Raw genomic sequence first — 15,365 nt, forward strand, 5'->3', positions numbered from 1 at the left:
TTTTTATGCTTTGAATTTTATGCCAAGAATCTGACTCATCACCACCTCACTCTATATGGCAACAAGGAAGCTAGATAAGATGCAAGACTGAAGGAATAATGCACCACGAAGCAATTGGGTTGTGCACTTATTACACAAATTTTTTTTTAAAACTCGCATCTGTCAGTATTGGCTGAGACCAGTTACTTTTGTAAACAGGAAACACTGAAGTTTGCAGTATGCAAATCCTACTAGTAACCCATGATAACAAAGACATCTAAAGTACCTTTTGTAGTCTGAGCCTTTGCAAGGTTTCTTCCCTGAAGAGAAAGACCGGACCTCGGGGCCAGGGTCCAATTTTCTCTTCATCTGAAAGAGGGGGAAAAAAAACAAGATTTTTTTTAAAAATGGAAAACTTAATTTTTCAATGATTCGAGTCAACTATCTATGCATAACAATAACGAAACCTGGCATTATGTTAGCTAGCTTCACATGTCAATCACATCATTAAATTGTCTTCATCATGGATTAAGTACCGGTCAGATATCTCAGCATTCTGAATTTGAATTCATGAAAAGGACTTTGGATGTTTATCACTGCTAAAATATCTGATGATTTTGATGTTCTGTTTTCACTTCCTTTTGATAAACCTATCAGTGTTAAAGCATTTTATTTATGTGCCCTTTACAAAAAAAAATCATGTTTAAAGATTGAGTCAGAAAGAAGTGAATTAACCAAAGTGAATGGAATGTGATTTTCAATGGTATTTTGCATGGCCTATAAGATCAAGCTTTGCTAAAGTTCCATGGGCTTTAAAAAAAAATTTTAATGGACATGTAAAACAAGCCAGTTTTAAATATGCAAATTGAATATGGCTCTGGGAAAGATTTCACATGTCTTAATCTGGGATAGTTGGAAAAAATGTTGTGGTGCACATCAAGCTTCCACAACCACTGAACAACAATTCGTTCTTAATCAAAACATTCAGAAAAGTAGAATGATTCCTTGACAAAAGGCACCCGGAACTGCAGTTTGTTAAATGCTTCACAGTACCTAATAGGTTAAATTTATTTCATAGATCTTTGGGCTTCGAAAATTAAATTTACTGAATGAGTTTTTTTTTTACAAAGAGATCACAAAATAGTACAGCAAATTTCCTAGAAAATATAATGTAAGTATAAACTACAGTAGATTTTAAAAATCAGATTATTCAATCATTACATGTTGACGCCTGACCTCAAGTCCAAACCGTGCAGTAAAAAGACGACAGCAAAGGAATGAGTCATTCAGTCAGCTCAAAAAGAAGGTAGACACTAGATGATGCCATCCACCCAAAAAACATATTTTTCCCCATGACAAAATAAATATCCTGGTCACTTAGTTTATTTTATTTCAAGAAATGAATGGGCAGTTAACCATCTTTAAACTGATCAATAATATTCCAGCTCGAACTACTACAAAGAAGAGGGAAAATACTATCGTGGTTTTGGGTTAAAAATTCTGAATTACAATGGAGTGATGTCCAACCTAGAAATGTGGAAAAAGACTGCAACATAAAGTGCTACTCATCCATAACTCTCCTGTGAAACAATTTGAAATAGTATATTTCTGCTTGCCATTTCTTCCTTCAACACAGTGCAACACAGGACCTAACCTAGGTGAATTGCAATCCATAAATTCTTCATACTCAGAACGAAATCTAATTGGTAGCTTATTTCTTGTTTTATGCGAAACAAACAAATCATGATCGACATTCCCTGGAACGGGAATGATCACTGCAACTTCGCCACCTTTCCTCGAATGACGTGAATATTTGCAGTTATTGCGAAGCTGCGACAGTTTTTTTTGGTGGTCTGCTGTAAAGTCATAGGTCGATCAACTATTTAACCATAAATAACAGATCAAATTGCAAAAATAGCATTATTGTCGCAAGAAACGTTTTCATAAAGCTATTTTATTTTAAATTCACCTAGAAACTAAGATTACGCCTCTCTGATGGAAATCCACTGGGTTTGTGGGGTGTGTGTGTGGGGAGGGGATGTTGCAGGAGGAAAACAACAGTGAAGTATAAAACCCTTAAATCAATTCAACTCATTGCAATGACAAGAGCCTGTTTTGAAGGGAATGAACAGCAGCCGTTGGGTAACAGGTAGCAAAATTTCAGCGATTTCTAATGGACAATTTCCACAAGTTACGAAACAATTATTATTGAATACTTTGATTTATTTAAGCGGATAATAAATGCCTACTTTACTCCAATGAACTTGCATTTATTTTGTGCCCATAGGGGTTTACCAGTGATTTCCACAAGAACAGATTAATATAGCCATCATCTGGTGACGCTTAATTGCTGCACTTTGCACACCATGCAATATCGTTGACTTACTTTAAAAAAGATCATTTTTATAGTGCCGTAGAAACCCATCGTTACTGTTGGTTCAGATCCTTGCGAGATCGGCTGATGGTTGCGGATACAGTACTCCTTCAGGTAGATGGTGCGATGTCCTCAACATGGACATGCTCAGGCACGTCAAGAATGGGCGAGCTTACACGACAACTGAGAAAGCCGCCGTCTCCACAGCCAATGCAGTTCGCCGGTAAGCCAACTCTCAAACGGCAAGCTGTACGGGCACCAAGGGGCAAAATAGAAAAAAAGGGGAGTTGATACAGGGAAGCCAGCCTTGGAGAATCTGTTGTCCAATGAACAGATTCTTCTGTGTCTAGCAGATGGATCAAACTGCACTGTGTTCCACCCCCTGCCTTGCAAGAGAGAAATGGCACAGCCCTGTTCCCGACAATGTGAGCCGCACGTCAATTAGATGAACAAAGCCCCAGGGAGCCTGGAAGCGAAGGGGAAGCGAAACGGAAGGAGAAATCCAGCCGCTTTCACGTGACTAAATCCAACTAATTCTGCCCCCCCCCCCCCCGCTCTGATTTGCTTTCTGCGGGGATGTGGAATGTGCGGAATTATTGGTGACCCGGGGTTCATTGTTTTATTAAGAGATTTTTCCTCCCTACCATTGTTCACTTTGCAATCTGCATGGCGATACCCACACAAAATCCAGACTCTCCGCCCGTCCTCTTCCCCTTCACCGCGTTTAATTTCAGTGGCTTATCCACCTAACAAATATAATGCTGAAGGTATGAGAGTCAGGGGTTTCCATCTGCCGATGATCTTCCATTGCCATAGTCATCGAGCTGAGGTGGCCGAGGTCGACCACCTCCTTTGGAATTCGTTTGGCTTCTGGTGCGCACTTGGAACCACTCAGAGGTAACTCCCCGCCTTTCCAGAACGGAATGGAATGCCAAGTATGCAGAGGTCACATCGGTTCTTTGAAGCACCCAGTACCCTTTGTCGTTAACCTTCTGGTGCACAATTCCTCATCAATTACGCCAAGATTTGCGTTGATAGGCTGATATTTTAAGAGCTAGACAAAAACCTTTACAAAACAGGTGTCTTACTTGAACCTTAACAGTTCAAAATCAATTTCATACCCTATTTCTCTCAGCCCTCCTCCAATGAACAAACCAGTGAAAGCCCTTTCAAAGTGCCAATCAAATGTAAACTTCTTCATGCAAGAAAATGCCACTAATTTAAGCAAAAGATTGGTTCATATACTAAGTAAGCTTGAACAGAAAATTGACATATCATGCTCAATTATTTTGTTACCTTTTAAGTATTTAAGAAACAACAGCAGAAGTCGATTGATCTGCCATTCAATAATATGGCTGATCCAATCTTGACCTCAGCACCACTTTCCCATTCTCTTCCATATCTCTTGACCTTATAAACATTTCCAACTTGAATACATTCAATCACTCCACCTCTCTAACAGAGAATTCCAAAAATTCACAATCCTCTAAGAGAAGAAATACTTCACTGTTATCTTCAATAGGCTTCCCCTTATTCTGTGACTAACCCCTATTTTCTGAGAGCTAGGTACGTGTCATCATCCACTCTCATTTTGTTTCAGAATCTTATTCAATAATTTCTCTTATTCTTATTAAAATACCCAGCTTGTTCAACTCTTTTTTTAGGTCAACCACTTCATCCTGGTGAACCTCTTTTCAATGCCTCCAATGCAAATATACAAAAAAAGGAGTCTAAGACTGTATATTGGTGTGGTCACACAAGCACTCAATTTGCATCATCAACATATCAGAGCAAAACTTCAGATAGCTGTAGAGTAAACCAGCTTGGAGTCACATTTACACCAAGTAGGACAAAGATGGCTTTTTCTTCCTGAAGGACATTTATAAACCAGCAGAATTTATACAGCAAGCTATGAATTTCAAGGTTATGATGACTGAGAGAAACATTTTATTCCACATGAATTTAATTACTTGGATATACTCAGTTGTCATGATGAGATTTGAAACTCTTCATCTAGAAACAGGGGCAGCACGGTTAGCGTAACGGTTACGGTTAGTTAGTGCAACGCTGTTACAGCGCCAGTGATCGGAACCTGAATTTGAATCCTGTGCTGTCTGTAAGGAGTTGGTTTGTTCTTCCTGTGTCTTCATGGGTTTTACCCAGGGGCTCTGGTTTCTTCCCACCGTTCGAAATGTACAATTGAGTGTAATTGGTCGGCACAGGCTTGTGGGCCAAAATGGCCTGTTACCGTGTTGAATGCCTAAATTTAAAAATTTAAAACATTGTACAGACCATAAGACATAGGAGCAAAAATAGGTAATTCAGCCCATCAAGTCTGCCCGCCGTTTAATCATGAGCTGATCAATTTTCTCACTCCATTGTCCAGCCTTATCCCATAACCTTTGATGCCCTGGCCAACCAATATCTGCTTTAAATGCACCCAATGACTTGACCTCCGCAACTGCCTGTGGCAACAAATTCTACAGATTCACCAACCTCTGGCTAAAGAAATTCCTCTGCATTTCTGTTCTAAGTGGCTGCCCTGAAATCCCTCTTGTCCTAGACTCTCCCACCATGGTAAACATCCTTTCTACATCTACTCTGTCCATGCTTTTCAACATTCAATATGTTTCACTGAGATTCCCCCTCGTTCTCCTAAATTCTGACAAATACAGATCAAGACCTGTCAAACGTTCCTCATATGATAATCCTTTAATTCCCAGAATCATCCTTGTGAACTTCCTCTGAACGCAATCAAACATCCTTTCTTAAATGAGCCCAAAACTGCTCACAATACCCCAAGTGAGGTCTCACCAGTGCCCTATAAAGCCTCAATATCACATCCCTGCTATTATATTCTATTCTTGAAATGAATGCTAGCATTTCATTTGCCTTCTTCACCACTGACTCAACATGCAAGGGTAACCTGGATGAGGACTCCCAGGTCTCTTTGCATCTGGGAATTTTCAGTTTTCTCCCCATTTAGAAAATAGTCTGCCCTTTTATTTCTTCTACCAAAATTCATGACCAACATTGTATTTAATTTGTCAAGTCCATGCCTATTCTTCTAATAAGTCCTGTTTCCTCAATGCTCCCTGCTCCTCTTCCTACCTTCATATTATCTGCAAACTTGGCCACAAAGCCATTCATTCCATAATTGAAATCATTGATCTACAACATAAAAGGAAGTGGCCCCAACAATGACCCCCTGTGGAACACCACTAGCAACTGGCACCCAACAAGAATTTGATCCCTGTATTCCGATTCTCTGATTCCTGCCAATCAGCAAATACTCTTACCTCACTTGAATGTTATACAATGGGCTCTTAGTTTGTTAACTAGCCTCATGTGTGGCACCGTGTCAAAGGCCTTTTGAAAATCCAAACACACAACAGCCACTGCATCTCCTTTATCTAGCCTGCTTGTCACTTTTTTAAAGAATTCCAAAAGGTTTGTCCACATCTTCCCAAATTATGATTTCCTTTCTGCTGCCTCATTCCTTTCTTGAATAGTGGGGTGACATCTGTGATTTTCCAGTCCTCTGGGACCATGCCATATCTACAGTATTCATTCCTGAAAGATCATTACCAATGTCTCCACAATCTCTGCTACTTTTGTATTGGCCAACATGTTAACACAGTTCAAATTCATCCTTTGTCACATATTTTAGTATCAACAAGAAAGCTTCAAATATTTAAAATTTTTGTACATAATCTGATATTATATAAAATTTTATATATTTGTGAGGGGAAAAGCAGTAATTCTTAGTGGATACTTTTTAAATGAAAAAGGCTCATTTCTGGCTAGAATGCACACAATGAGATGAAAAGCTTCCTCGGTGCCATAAATTTCTATAAATCTAATAGGAATGTTGCGGAGTAATAGAATTGTACTGCACAGAAATAGGTACTTTACCTCATCTTGTCCATGCCAACTACTCTCAACCTGACTTAATCTCATTTGCCTGTGCTTGCCCCACATATTCCTATCCATGTTCCTGTCTGAAGATCTTTAAAATTCCATAATTATACTAGAGCTTCTTCTGGCAAATTGATCCACATACCCACCATCCTTTGTCCCTTTTAAATCTTTTGTCTCTCACCTTAAAGCTGCAGCTTCCAGTTTTTGACTCTCCTACCCTGGGAAAAAGACTGTGAGCATTCACGTCATGATTTTAACTTTAGCTTTGTGAAGTCATCCCCCAGCTTCCTACATTCCAGAGAAAACAATCCCAGCCTATGCAGCCTCACCTCATAACTCAAGCCCTCCAGTCCTGGCAACATCTTAGTCAATATTTTCTGTACCTTTTCCAGCTTAATGACATTTGTCCTATAGCTGGGCAACCAGAATTGTGCTCAGTGCTCCAAGTGCTCACTTACATCTTATATCATGACATACCAAATCCATGGTTGGCATAGTGGTTGGCGCAACATCTTTATAGCTTCAGTGATTGGGGCTTGGGTTCGAATCCCGCCCTGTCTGTAATGAGTATGTTTTCCCTGTGTCTGTGGGGTTTCCCCAGGGGCTCTGGTTTAAATGGCCTGTTACTGTGTTGTAAGTCTAAATTTAAAAATAAATAAAAAATCCTGTACTCAGTGCCCTGACTAATGAAGGCAAGCATGCCAAACACCTTCTTCACAACTCTTTGAATCTGTCACTACTTTCTGGGAACCATATATTTGTATCCTCGGTCTCTCTGTTCTACAGCACTCTCCACACTGTACCAAAATGTAACACCTCACACTTGTTTGAGTTATATTCCATTTGCCATTCTTTCACTCCTTTCCCAGTTGATAAAGATCCTGCTGTAATCTTAACTTTCTTCACCATTCACTATACCACTCATTTTGGTGTCATCCACAAACTTACTAATCAAGTTTACTACTTTATCATCCAAATCATTAATATAGATAATCATCAACAGTGTACCCTGCTCTAATCCCTGCAGTACACCAATGGGCACAGGCTTTGAATCTGAAAAACAATCCTCTGCTACCATCCTCTGTCTCCATCTACCATGGTGAATCCAATGATTAGTTAACCCTGGATCACATGATATAAATGGAGAATTCTGGAATGCAGAGACAGAATTGAAGGAAATGCTTGTCAACATTTGGCATAGCAGTTAGCTCAATGCCTTTGTTGTGCCAGTATGGTGCCTGCCACATTGACCACCGCCAGTGGGCTGATAACGCCTCAAACCGTGCATCTTGGCGCCTCACAGTTTGGCGGGCAGCAACCTCCTTTGAGGAAGACCGCAGAGCCCACCTCACTGACAAAAGGCAAAGGAGGAAAAACCCAACACCCAACCCCAACCAACCAATTTTCCCCTGCAACCGCTGCAATCGTGTCTGCCTGTCCCACATCGGACTTGTCAGCCACAAACGAGCCTGCAGCTGACGTGGACTTTTTACCCACTCCATAAATCTTCGTCCGCGAAGCCAAGCCAAAGAAAAAGAAGAATTGGGACCAGGGTTCGAATCCACTGATTATGTCCCTCCACTCTGTCCTTACCCACCTGGAGAATGACACCTCATACACTAGATAAGAATAAAAACGATAACAAAGGTAGGATGGAGATTAGGGTAGAAGGTAGGAAAGAGAATGTATGTGAGGGTCATTCTCTGAAATGCATATATTTTAATGCAAGAAGCATAGTGAACAAGGTAGATGAGCTTAGAGCATGGACAGATACTTGGGGTCACGACATTGTGGCAATTAGTGAGACCTGGCTACAAGAGGAGCAGGACTGGCAACTTAACGTTCCAGGATACATTTGCTTTAGATGTGATAGATCAGGGGGTAAAAAAGGGAGAGGAGTTGCTCTGCTTGTTAAGGAGGACATTACCGCCGTGAGGTGGCAAGATGGTCTGGAGGGATCGTCCAGTGAGGCTGTTTGGGTGGAATTGAGGGGTGAAGGAGACATGAGGGTGCTAATAGGGGTGTATTACAGACCACCAAATGGGTCAAGAAAACTATGTGTAGAGAGATAACGTATATGTGTGAGAATCATAAGGTAGTGATCATGGGAAATTTTAACTTCCCTCACATTGATTGGGATACCCATACAGTTAGAGGGATGGATGGGCTAGAGTTCGTTAAATGCGTTCAAGATTGTTTTCTGAATCAATTAGTAGAAGAACCGACTCGGGACAGTATAATACTGGATCTCCTGTTAGGGAACGAGCTAGGTCAGGTATCAGACATTAATGTTGGAGATCCAATTGGGTCTAGTGATCATAATTCTGTTAGTTTTAAGGTAGTTTTAGGGAAGAGCAAGGAGGGGCCTAAAGTTGAGGTTCTGGATTGGAGAAGAGCAAATTTCGAAGGAATAAGAATGGATTTGGGGAGTATTGAGTGGGACAGGATATTTTCAGGTGAGGGTGTAAATGAAAAATGGAGGATATTCAAAAAAGAAATTTTGAGGGTACTGAGTAGTTATGTCCCAGTGAGGATCAAAGGAAAGGCTGGAAGTCATAGGGAGGCTTGGTTTTCGAGGAATATTGGAAATTTGGTTAGGAGAAAAAGAGAGGTATACAAGAGGTATAAAGAGCAGGGAGCTGACAATTTGAAGGAGGACTACAAGGAATGCAGAAGGAATCTTAAGAAAGAAATTAGAAAGGCCAAAAAAAGGCACGAAGAGGCTTTGGCAGACGGAGTAAAAATAAATCCAAAGGGTTTCTATAAGTACATTAAAAGTAAAAGATTAGTGAGGGATAAAATTGGACCCCTTGTAGATAGCCAGGGTAGGCTGAGTGAGAAGTCAGAGGAAATGGGAGAAATTTTGAATGATTTCTTTGCCTCGGTATTCACTAGGGAAAAAAAATATTGAACCAGTTGAGGTAAAGAAAAATAGTGAGGAGGTAATGAAGCATATAAGGATAACCGAGGAGGTAGTGATGGCTGTGTTGAAAAAGATAAAAGTGGATAAATCTCCGGGACCAGACAAAATATTCCCAAGGACACTCAGGGAGGTTAGTGGACAGATAGTGGGGCCATTAACAGAGATATTTAGGATGTCACTGACCACGGGGGTAGTGCCAAAGGATTGGAGGGTGGCGCATGTGGTTCCGCTGTTTAAGAAAGGGTCTAAATGTAAACCTGGGAATTATAGGCCCGTGAGTCTGATGTCTGTGGTGGGAAAGTTGATGGAAAGTGTTCTGAGGGATGGTATTTACAAATATTTGGAGGTACAGGGATTGCTAGGGAGTAATCAGCATGGTTTTGTCAGGGTTAGATCATGCTTGACAAACCTGATTGAGTTTTTTGAGCGGGTTACAAAAAAGGATGATGAAGGGAAAGCTATGGATGTTGTCTATTTAGACTTTAGTAAAGCTTTTGACAAAGCTTAGGAGGTTAGGAAAAAAGGTGGAGGCATTAGGTATAAATGAGGAGGTAGTGAAATGGATTCAGCAATGGTTGGATGGGAGGTGTCAGAGAGTAGTGGTAGAAAATTGTTTGTCCAATTGGAGGAGATTGGTCCTGGGTCCACTATTGTTTGTTATATATTAACGATCTGGAAGTAGGGGTGGAGAATTGGATAAGCAAGTTTGCGGATGATACAAAGATTGGTGGCGTTGTGGACAGTGAGGAAGATTACTGTAGATTAAAAGGTGACTTAGGAAGGGTGGAGGTGTGGGCTGAGAAATGGCCGATGTAATTTAATACAGATAAGTGTGAAGTGTTGCATTTTGGAAAGGCAAATCTAAATAGGTCATATGCATTAAATGGTAGGCTATTGAGATGTGCAGAGCAACAAAGGGATTTAGGAGTTGTGGTAAATAGTACCCTCAAGGCTGATACTCAGGTAGATTGTGTGGTGAAGAAGGCATTTGGAATGTTGGCCTTCATAAATCGGAGTATTGAATTTAAGAGTAGGGAGGTTATGATGAAATTGTACAAGGCATTGGTGAGGCCAAATTTGGAGTACTGTGTACAGTTTTGGTCACCAAATTATAGGAAAGATATAAACAAAATAGAGAGAGTGCAGAGAAGGTTCACGAGAATGTTGACAGGATTTCAAGGTTTGAGTTACAGGGAAAGGTTGTGCAGACTGGGGCTTTTTTCTCTGGAGCGTAGAAGATTGAGAGGGGACTTGATAGAGGTGTTTAAGATTTTAAAAGGGACAGACAGAATAAATGTGGATAGGCTTTTTCAATTAAGAGTGGGGAGATTCAAACTAGAGGGCATGGTTTAATATTGAAGGGGGAAAATTATAAGGGGAACATGAGGGGAAATTTCTTTACGCAAAGGGTGGTAGGGATGTGGAATGAGCTTCCGACAGACGTGGTTGAGGCGGGATCATTGGTTACATTTAAGGAAAGACTGGATAGTTACATGGATAGGAGAGGACTGGAGGGGTATGGACCGGGTGCTGGTCAGTGGGACTAGGAGGGTGGGGATTTGTTACGGCATGGACTAGTAGGGCCGAACTGGCCTGTTCTGTGCTATAAGTGGTTATATGGTTATACTAGGGTGCTGTTTATCAACCTCAGCTCAGTGTTTAATATGATCATTGCCCAGAGGTTGGTGGAGAAGCTGTCCTCACTAGGACTCAACACCACTCTCTGTAAATGGATTCTGGACTTCCTAACATAAAGACCACAGTTAGCCCAGCTCCACAGCAGAACGTTGAGCACCATCACGCTGTGTACTGAGTGCACCTCAGGGTGGTGTACTCAGCCCTTGCTGTTCACCCTACTGATCCATGATGGCAATGTCAGATCCAGCTCCAACAGAGTCATCAGTTTGCAGATGACACGCTAGTCATTGGCCTCATCAGCCACAATGATGAGTTGCACTACAGAGAAGAGGTAGAAAATCCTGTGAAATGGTGTGAGAATAACAACTTGAATCTCAATGTGGACAAGACAAAGGAGATGATTGTGGGTTTCAGGAGGATCAGGGATGATCACCCTTCACTACACATTAATAGCTCGGTAGTGGAGAGCACCAAGTTCTTTGGAGTCCACTTAAGAGGTGACATATACGTGACACACAACAGCTCCTCACTTGACAGGAAAGTGCAACAGCAACTGCACTTCCTCAGAAGGCTGAGGAGGGTAGGCTACTGGCCACTAATTAGTCTGTCAACTTTCTACAGGAGTTCTGTTGAAGTGTCCTGGCTGGCTGCATCTCTGTGGTATGGTTGTTGTAGAACATTGGATTGGAGGATAATCTACAGGACCATATGTGCAGCAGAGAGGATAACTGGGGTCTCCCTTCCCACCCATTGACGCGATGTATTGACATTGTCTGAAGGGGGAATTGCAAAATCGTTAAAGTTCCCTTACCATCCCACACACAGCTTCTTCCAGCTACTCCTGTTGGAAACTCTTTTCTGTGAGATGTTTGAGAAGATTTGGTATGTCAATGGAGCAGGGGATACAGAAATATCAGAACCAGAACCACAGACTGAGGACCAGCTTGAGACTGCTGAATGACTGATGAGCTGCTCAATCAAATTCTCCGAGATGCTACTATCTATTCAACAATATTTATTTATTTTTATATAAGTATATATGTACAGCATATGAATCGTTTGTCTGTATGTGTATTTGCATGCTTTTGCACCGAGGACTGAAGAACACTGTTTCGTCTAGTACTAATGCTATTGGATGATAAAAAATTTGAACTTGAATATTCTGCTCAAGCTCAATGCTTAACATACCAAGAAAATATAATGACAGAAAGACCCTTTCCTCGAAATCACTTCCTTCACCTTTGATTTGGCGGAGTGAAAAGAGGCAGGCACTCAAGTGCACCAATAGTGAAGGCTAAGACGGAAAGTACCTTGGTGGGTAAGAAGCTTAACCATGAGTTAGCACTAGAAATGGATGAGATTGTGTGAAGGGTGAGCAGTGTGAGAAATGCTGTAAAAAGTACTGCAGAGACAATTATAGAGACAGCAGATAATATACAAACAAGGTCAAGTAATCAAAGAGCAGGAAAAATAATCTGACAAGAGGAAACAAAATGTTTTGACCCTTGTTACCTATAACTTGGATGGAAGTGAGGGGGGAGATGTAGGAGCAATTTTTGTACTCTCTGCAATTACAATGGGTAGTACCTCAGGAGCTGGAAGCATGGGTGATGATGGAAGAGGGGACCACAGAGTCACCGGGAGTCTGATCCCTGGGAAAAGCAGAACTGGGTGGGGAGGGAAAGATGTGGCTGGTGGCCATATCTTGCTGAAGTTGGTGGATGTATCAGATGGAAAGGCTAGTGGGGTAGAAAGTAAGGTCTAAGAGGACTCAATCCATTCTGTCTGGGGAGAGGCGGGGTGACAGCAGAAGGTGAGATGTGTGTGTGTTTTTGTAATGACAGCAGGGGAGAAGCCAAGCTTCTTGGAGGAGGACATTTCAGATGTCCTGCTGTGAAAGGCCTCATCCTGGGTACAGATGCAGGAATTGGGAGAATGGGTGAAGCATGATAGGATACAGGGCAGAAAAAGGTAGGAGAGATGGAAAGACAGGTAGAGGAAGAGAACACATGGAGAGCAGGGGATGAAAAAAGATTTTTGAGAAAAGTGAGAATGGGAGCAGGTAAAGAAGAGGTGAACACAAGATGAGACTGCAAAGTAGCTCTAAGTCAATAAAGTTTACCACCAAGGTTGTCATGAGAAAGTGTCAATTTTGTTTTTTAAAATCTGACAAAATCTGTATGAAAATTTCCATTAAACTTTAAAAATTATTATTACCTTTAATAAATATTGTTTGAGCAGATGTTCTAACTGAAAATGATTATATTTCAAACCGATATAATCTTCAGAGGTGCACTACTCAAACACTGGCTTTGGACTTTGAGACCTATGTTGAAAACAATAATAGGAAGGAGATAAGAATCTTAATGTACAGGTATGGCTCAGTACTTAGAATACTTTTAAACCAGGGGTTGAGAGTTTGTTCCTTGCTGGAGCCTCATTTCTGTGAGGGGTGCTGGACAAAGTGGTGACTCCGAATTGTGCGTAACGAGCAGCAATAAACAATGAACCAGACAGTGTTTAATTCTAAAACGCTAATTTTATTTCTAACTCTTAAACTATAGTCTTAATTTTTTAACTATCCTTAATCCTTAATGCTAAATCTATCCCCAACTATGCGCAGGTGTACTTTGTGTGTGTGTGTGTGTGTGTGTGAGAGAAAGAGAGAGAGAGAGAGAGATACCCACACCATTACAGTCCAGGCTGAAATCTACAAAGTTACTTCAAAGTTCAGTATTTTAAATTCAGTGTTGAAGTGTAGGCCTTTGAAATTTTATGCCCAAAATTAATGTTGAACTGATGGGCAGACTGGAGTTGTGGCTGCTACAGATTCATGAATTCTCCTTGCATTTCCTTTGAAGAATTGTCCATCCATATGAGCTGTGATCATCACACTCCTGGTCCTTTTGTAGGGAAGACTTGAACTGGGTGGCCTCCACAAAGTTTCCAAGACCCTGGTACTGGTCTCTCCAAGTGACCTTCATTGTTAGTCACATTCAAAATGAACCACTTTGCTTCCCAAAAAGTCCCTCCTGGCACAGGTCAATCCAACGAAAAGACCCAGTCATTCACAGAGCATGCTTTGCTCTGAATTCCGCAAAAATGGCCAGCCAGAAGAGCTGCTTCAATAAGCTGTTTTCTCTTCAGCAGTCGGAATGGTTCTCCCTTGCAAAATCATAATGTCTTTGCCAATGTGTTGAATCTGGAACAGACCGTGACAAGTCTTCCCTCAGTTCTTCCATTGTATCAAATTGTTGCTGGGCTGTGATTTGTGTTGTGATGTGCTTGTGTGAAATGTTAACTGTGACCATTCAGTTCCTTTTGCCTATACTATCCTTTACTGTGACAATTTCATTTTAATTAAATGGGAGCTTGTAATAATGACAAAGATCTTCCCTACAATCACTTATTAACAGAACTGCTTTTGCCAGTGACTGCTGTATGAGAGGTTATCATTATTTTGCAGTCATAGTTAAATGATTATAGTGCTACAGATTTGATGGTAATATTGTGTTATTTGTCAATTTATAACTTTTGTACCAATATTAAATATCTTTTCATCTTTCCCTGATTAAGTTCATAATTGTATGTAAGTTCATATGTTGCTAGCCCACAAACGATGCAGCCTACTTCATGAGATAGAGATAACTCTTAAAAATATGAATGATGCCTCATTGTTCCATGGTAATAGTTCACCAATATAAAATAATATCTTGTGTGATCTATTTAGCAGCGATTTTAGTCACCCAACAATTCAGATTAATCGATGATGCCTCTGGTTTACGCTCAAAAGTGCATCAGGATCTTATTACTAACTTTATTGTGAGTAGTTGAGTTAAATGGACCAGTTACATTTCTCAATCTGTGTCGCATCAGTTGATGTAATGGGGGGTGAAAGTAATTTTAGTTCAGTGACGTTGGGGATGGTGGGAGAGAATTGACTAATAATTATCCAATGACCTTTTCTGTACATGCTTCACTCCTATTCTTCACTGTGTTAGTTTATTTCAAACATGAAAGTTGGCATTTAAATTAGCTTTAATGTGGAGGTTTAAAGAATAATTATTTTATAATCCTATTTTTGAGAACTGATGGAAGGAGAAATTTAAGTATCATGAACTCTTCAGCCCAAATAGGCATTGCATATTAGGCTTAAGTAAGCACTAAAGTTAACACTGTGATTGTGTGTGTGTGTGTGTGTGTGTGTGTGTGTGTGTGTGTGTGTGTGTGTGTGTGTGTGTGTGTGTGTGTGTGTGTGTGTGTGTGTGTGTGTGTGTGTGTGTAGATATTATTGATATTTGATGGCCCAAGATTCTATTGTAAAAATTAGAGCATTATAAAGTGCTGTGGCAACGTACATAATTATAGCAGACAAACCGCCCCCACTTGTCACACATGGTCAGTGGGTCAGCTGCGGAAAAATAGCATCGCAGGATCTTCTGTTCCAGTCCAGACCGGAAGAGTGTGTGCGCACTTACAACAGTAAGTTCCAGAACGTGAGGGGTAGGCCAGGTATAGCCTTAAAGGCTG

At 40.8% G+C, this 15,365-nt stretch overlaps 1 protein-coding gene across 6 annotated transcripts in view; it reads right to left on the bottom strand.

Moving 5' to 3' along the window:
* fbxw7 (F-box and WD repeat domain containing 7) overlaps positions 1-15,365 on the bottom strand; it is a 343,484-nt gene that overhangs the window by 35,039 nt on the left and 293,080 nt on the right. For 5 of the 6 annotated variants that reach the window (XM_069926460.1, XM_069926459.1, XM_069926457.1 and 2 more), the window contains one exon: positions 266-348. In XM_069926460.1, the coding sequence (XP_069782561.1) occupies positions 266-348 (83 nt within the window). Of the gene's footprint in view, positions 1-265; positions 349-2,365; positions 2,682-15,365 lie in introns of those variants that run through there. The other variant, XM_069926461.1, reaches the window with a different exon arrangement.

Source organism: Narcine bancroftii, chromosome 3, assembly GCF_036971445.1.
Source record: "Narcine bancroftii isolate sNarBan1 chromosome 3, sNarBan1.hap1, whole genome shotgun sequence".
NCBI lineage: Eukaryota > Metazoa > Chordata > Chondrichthyes > Torpediniformes > Narcinidae > Narcine > Narcine bancroftii.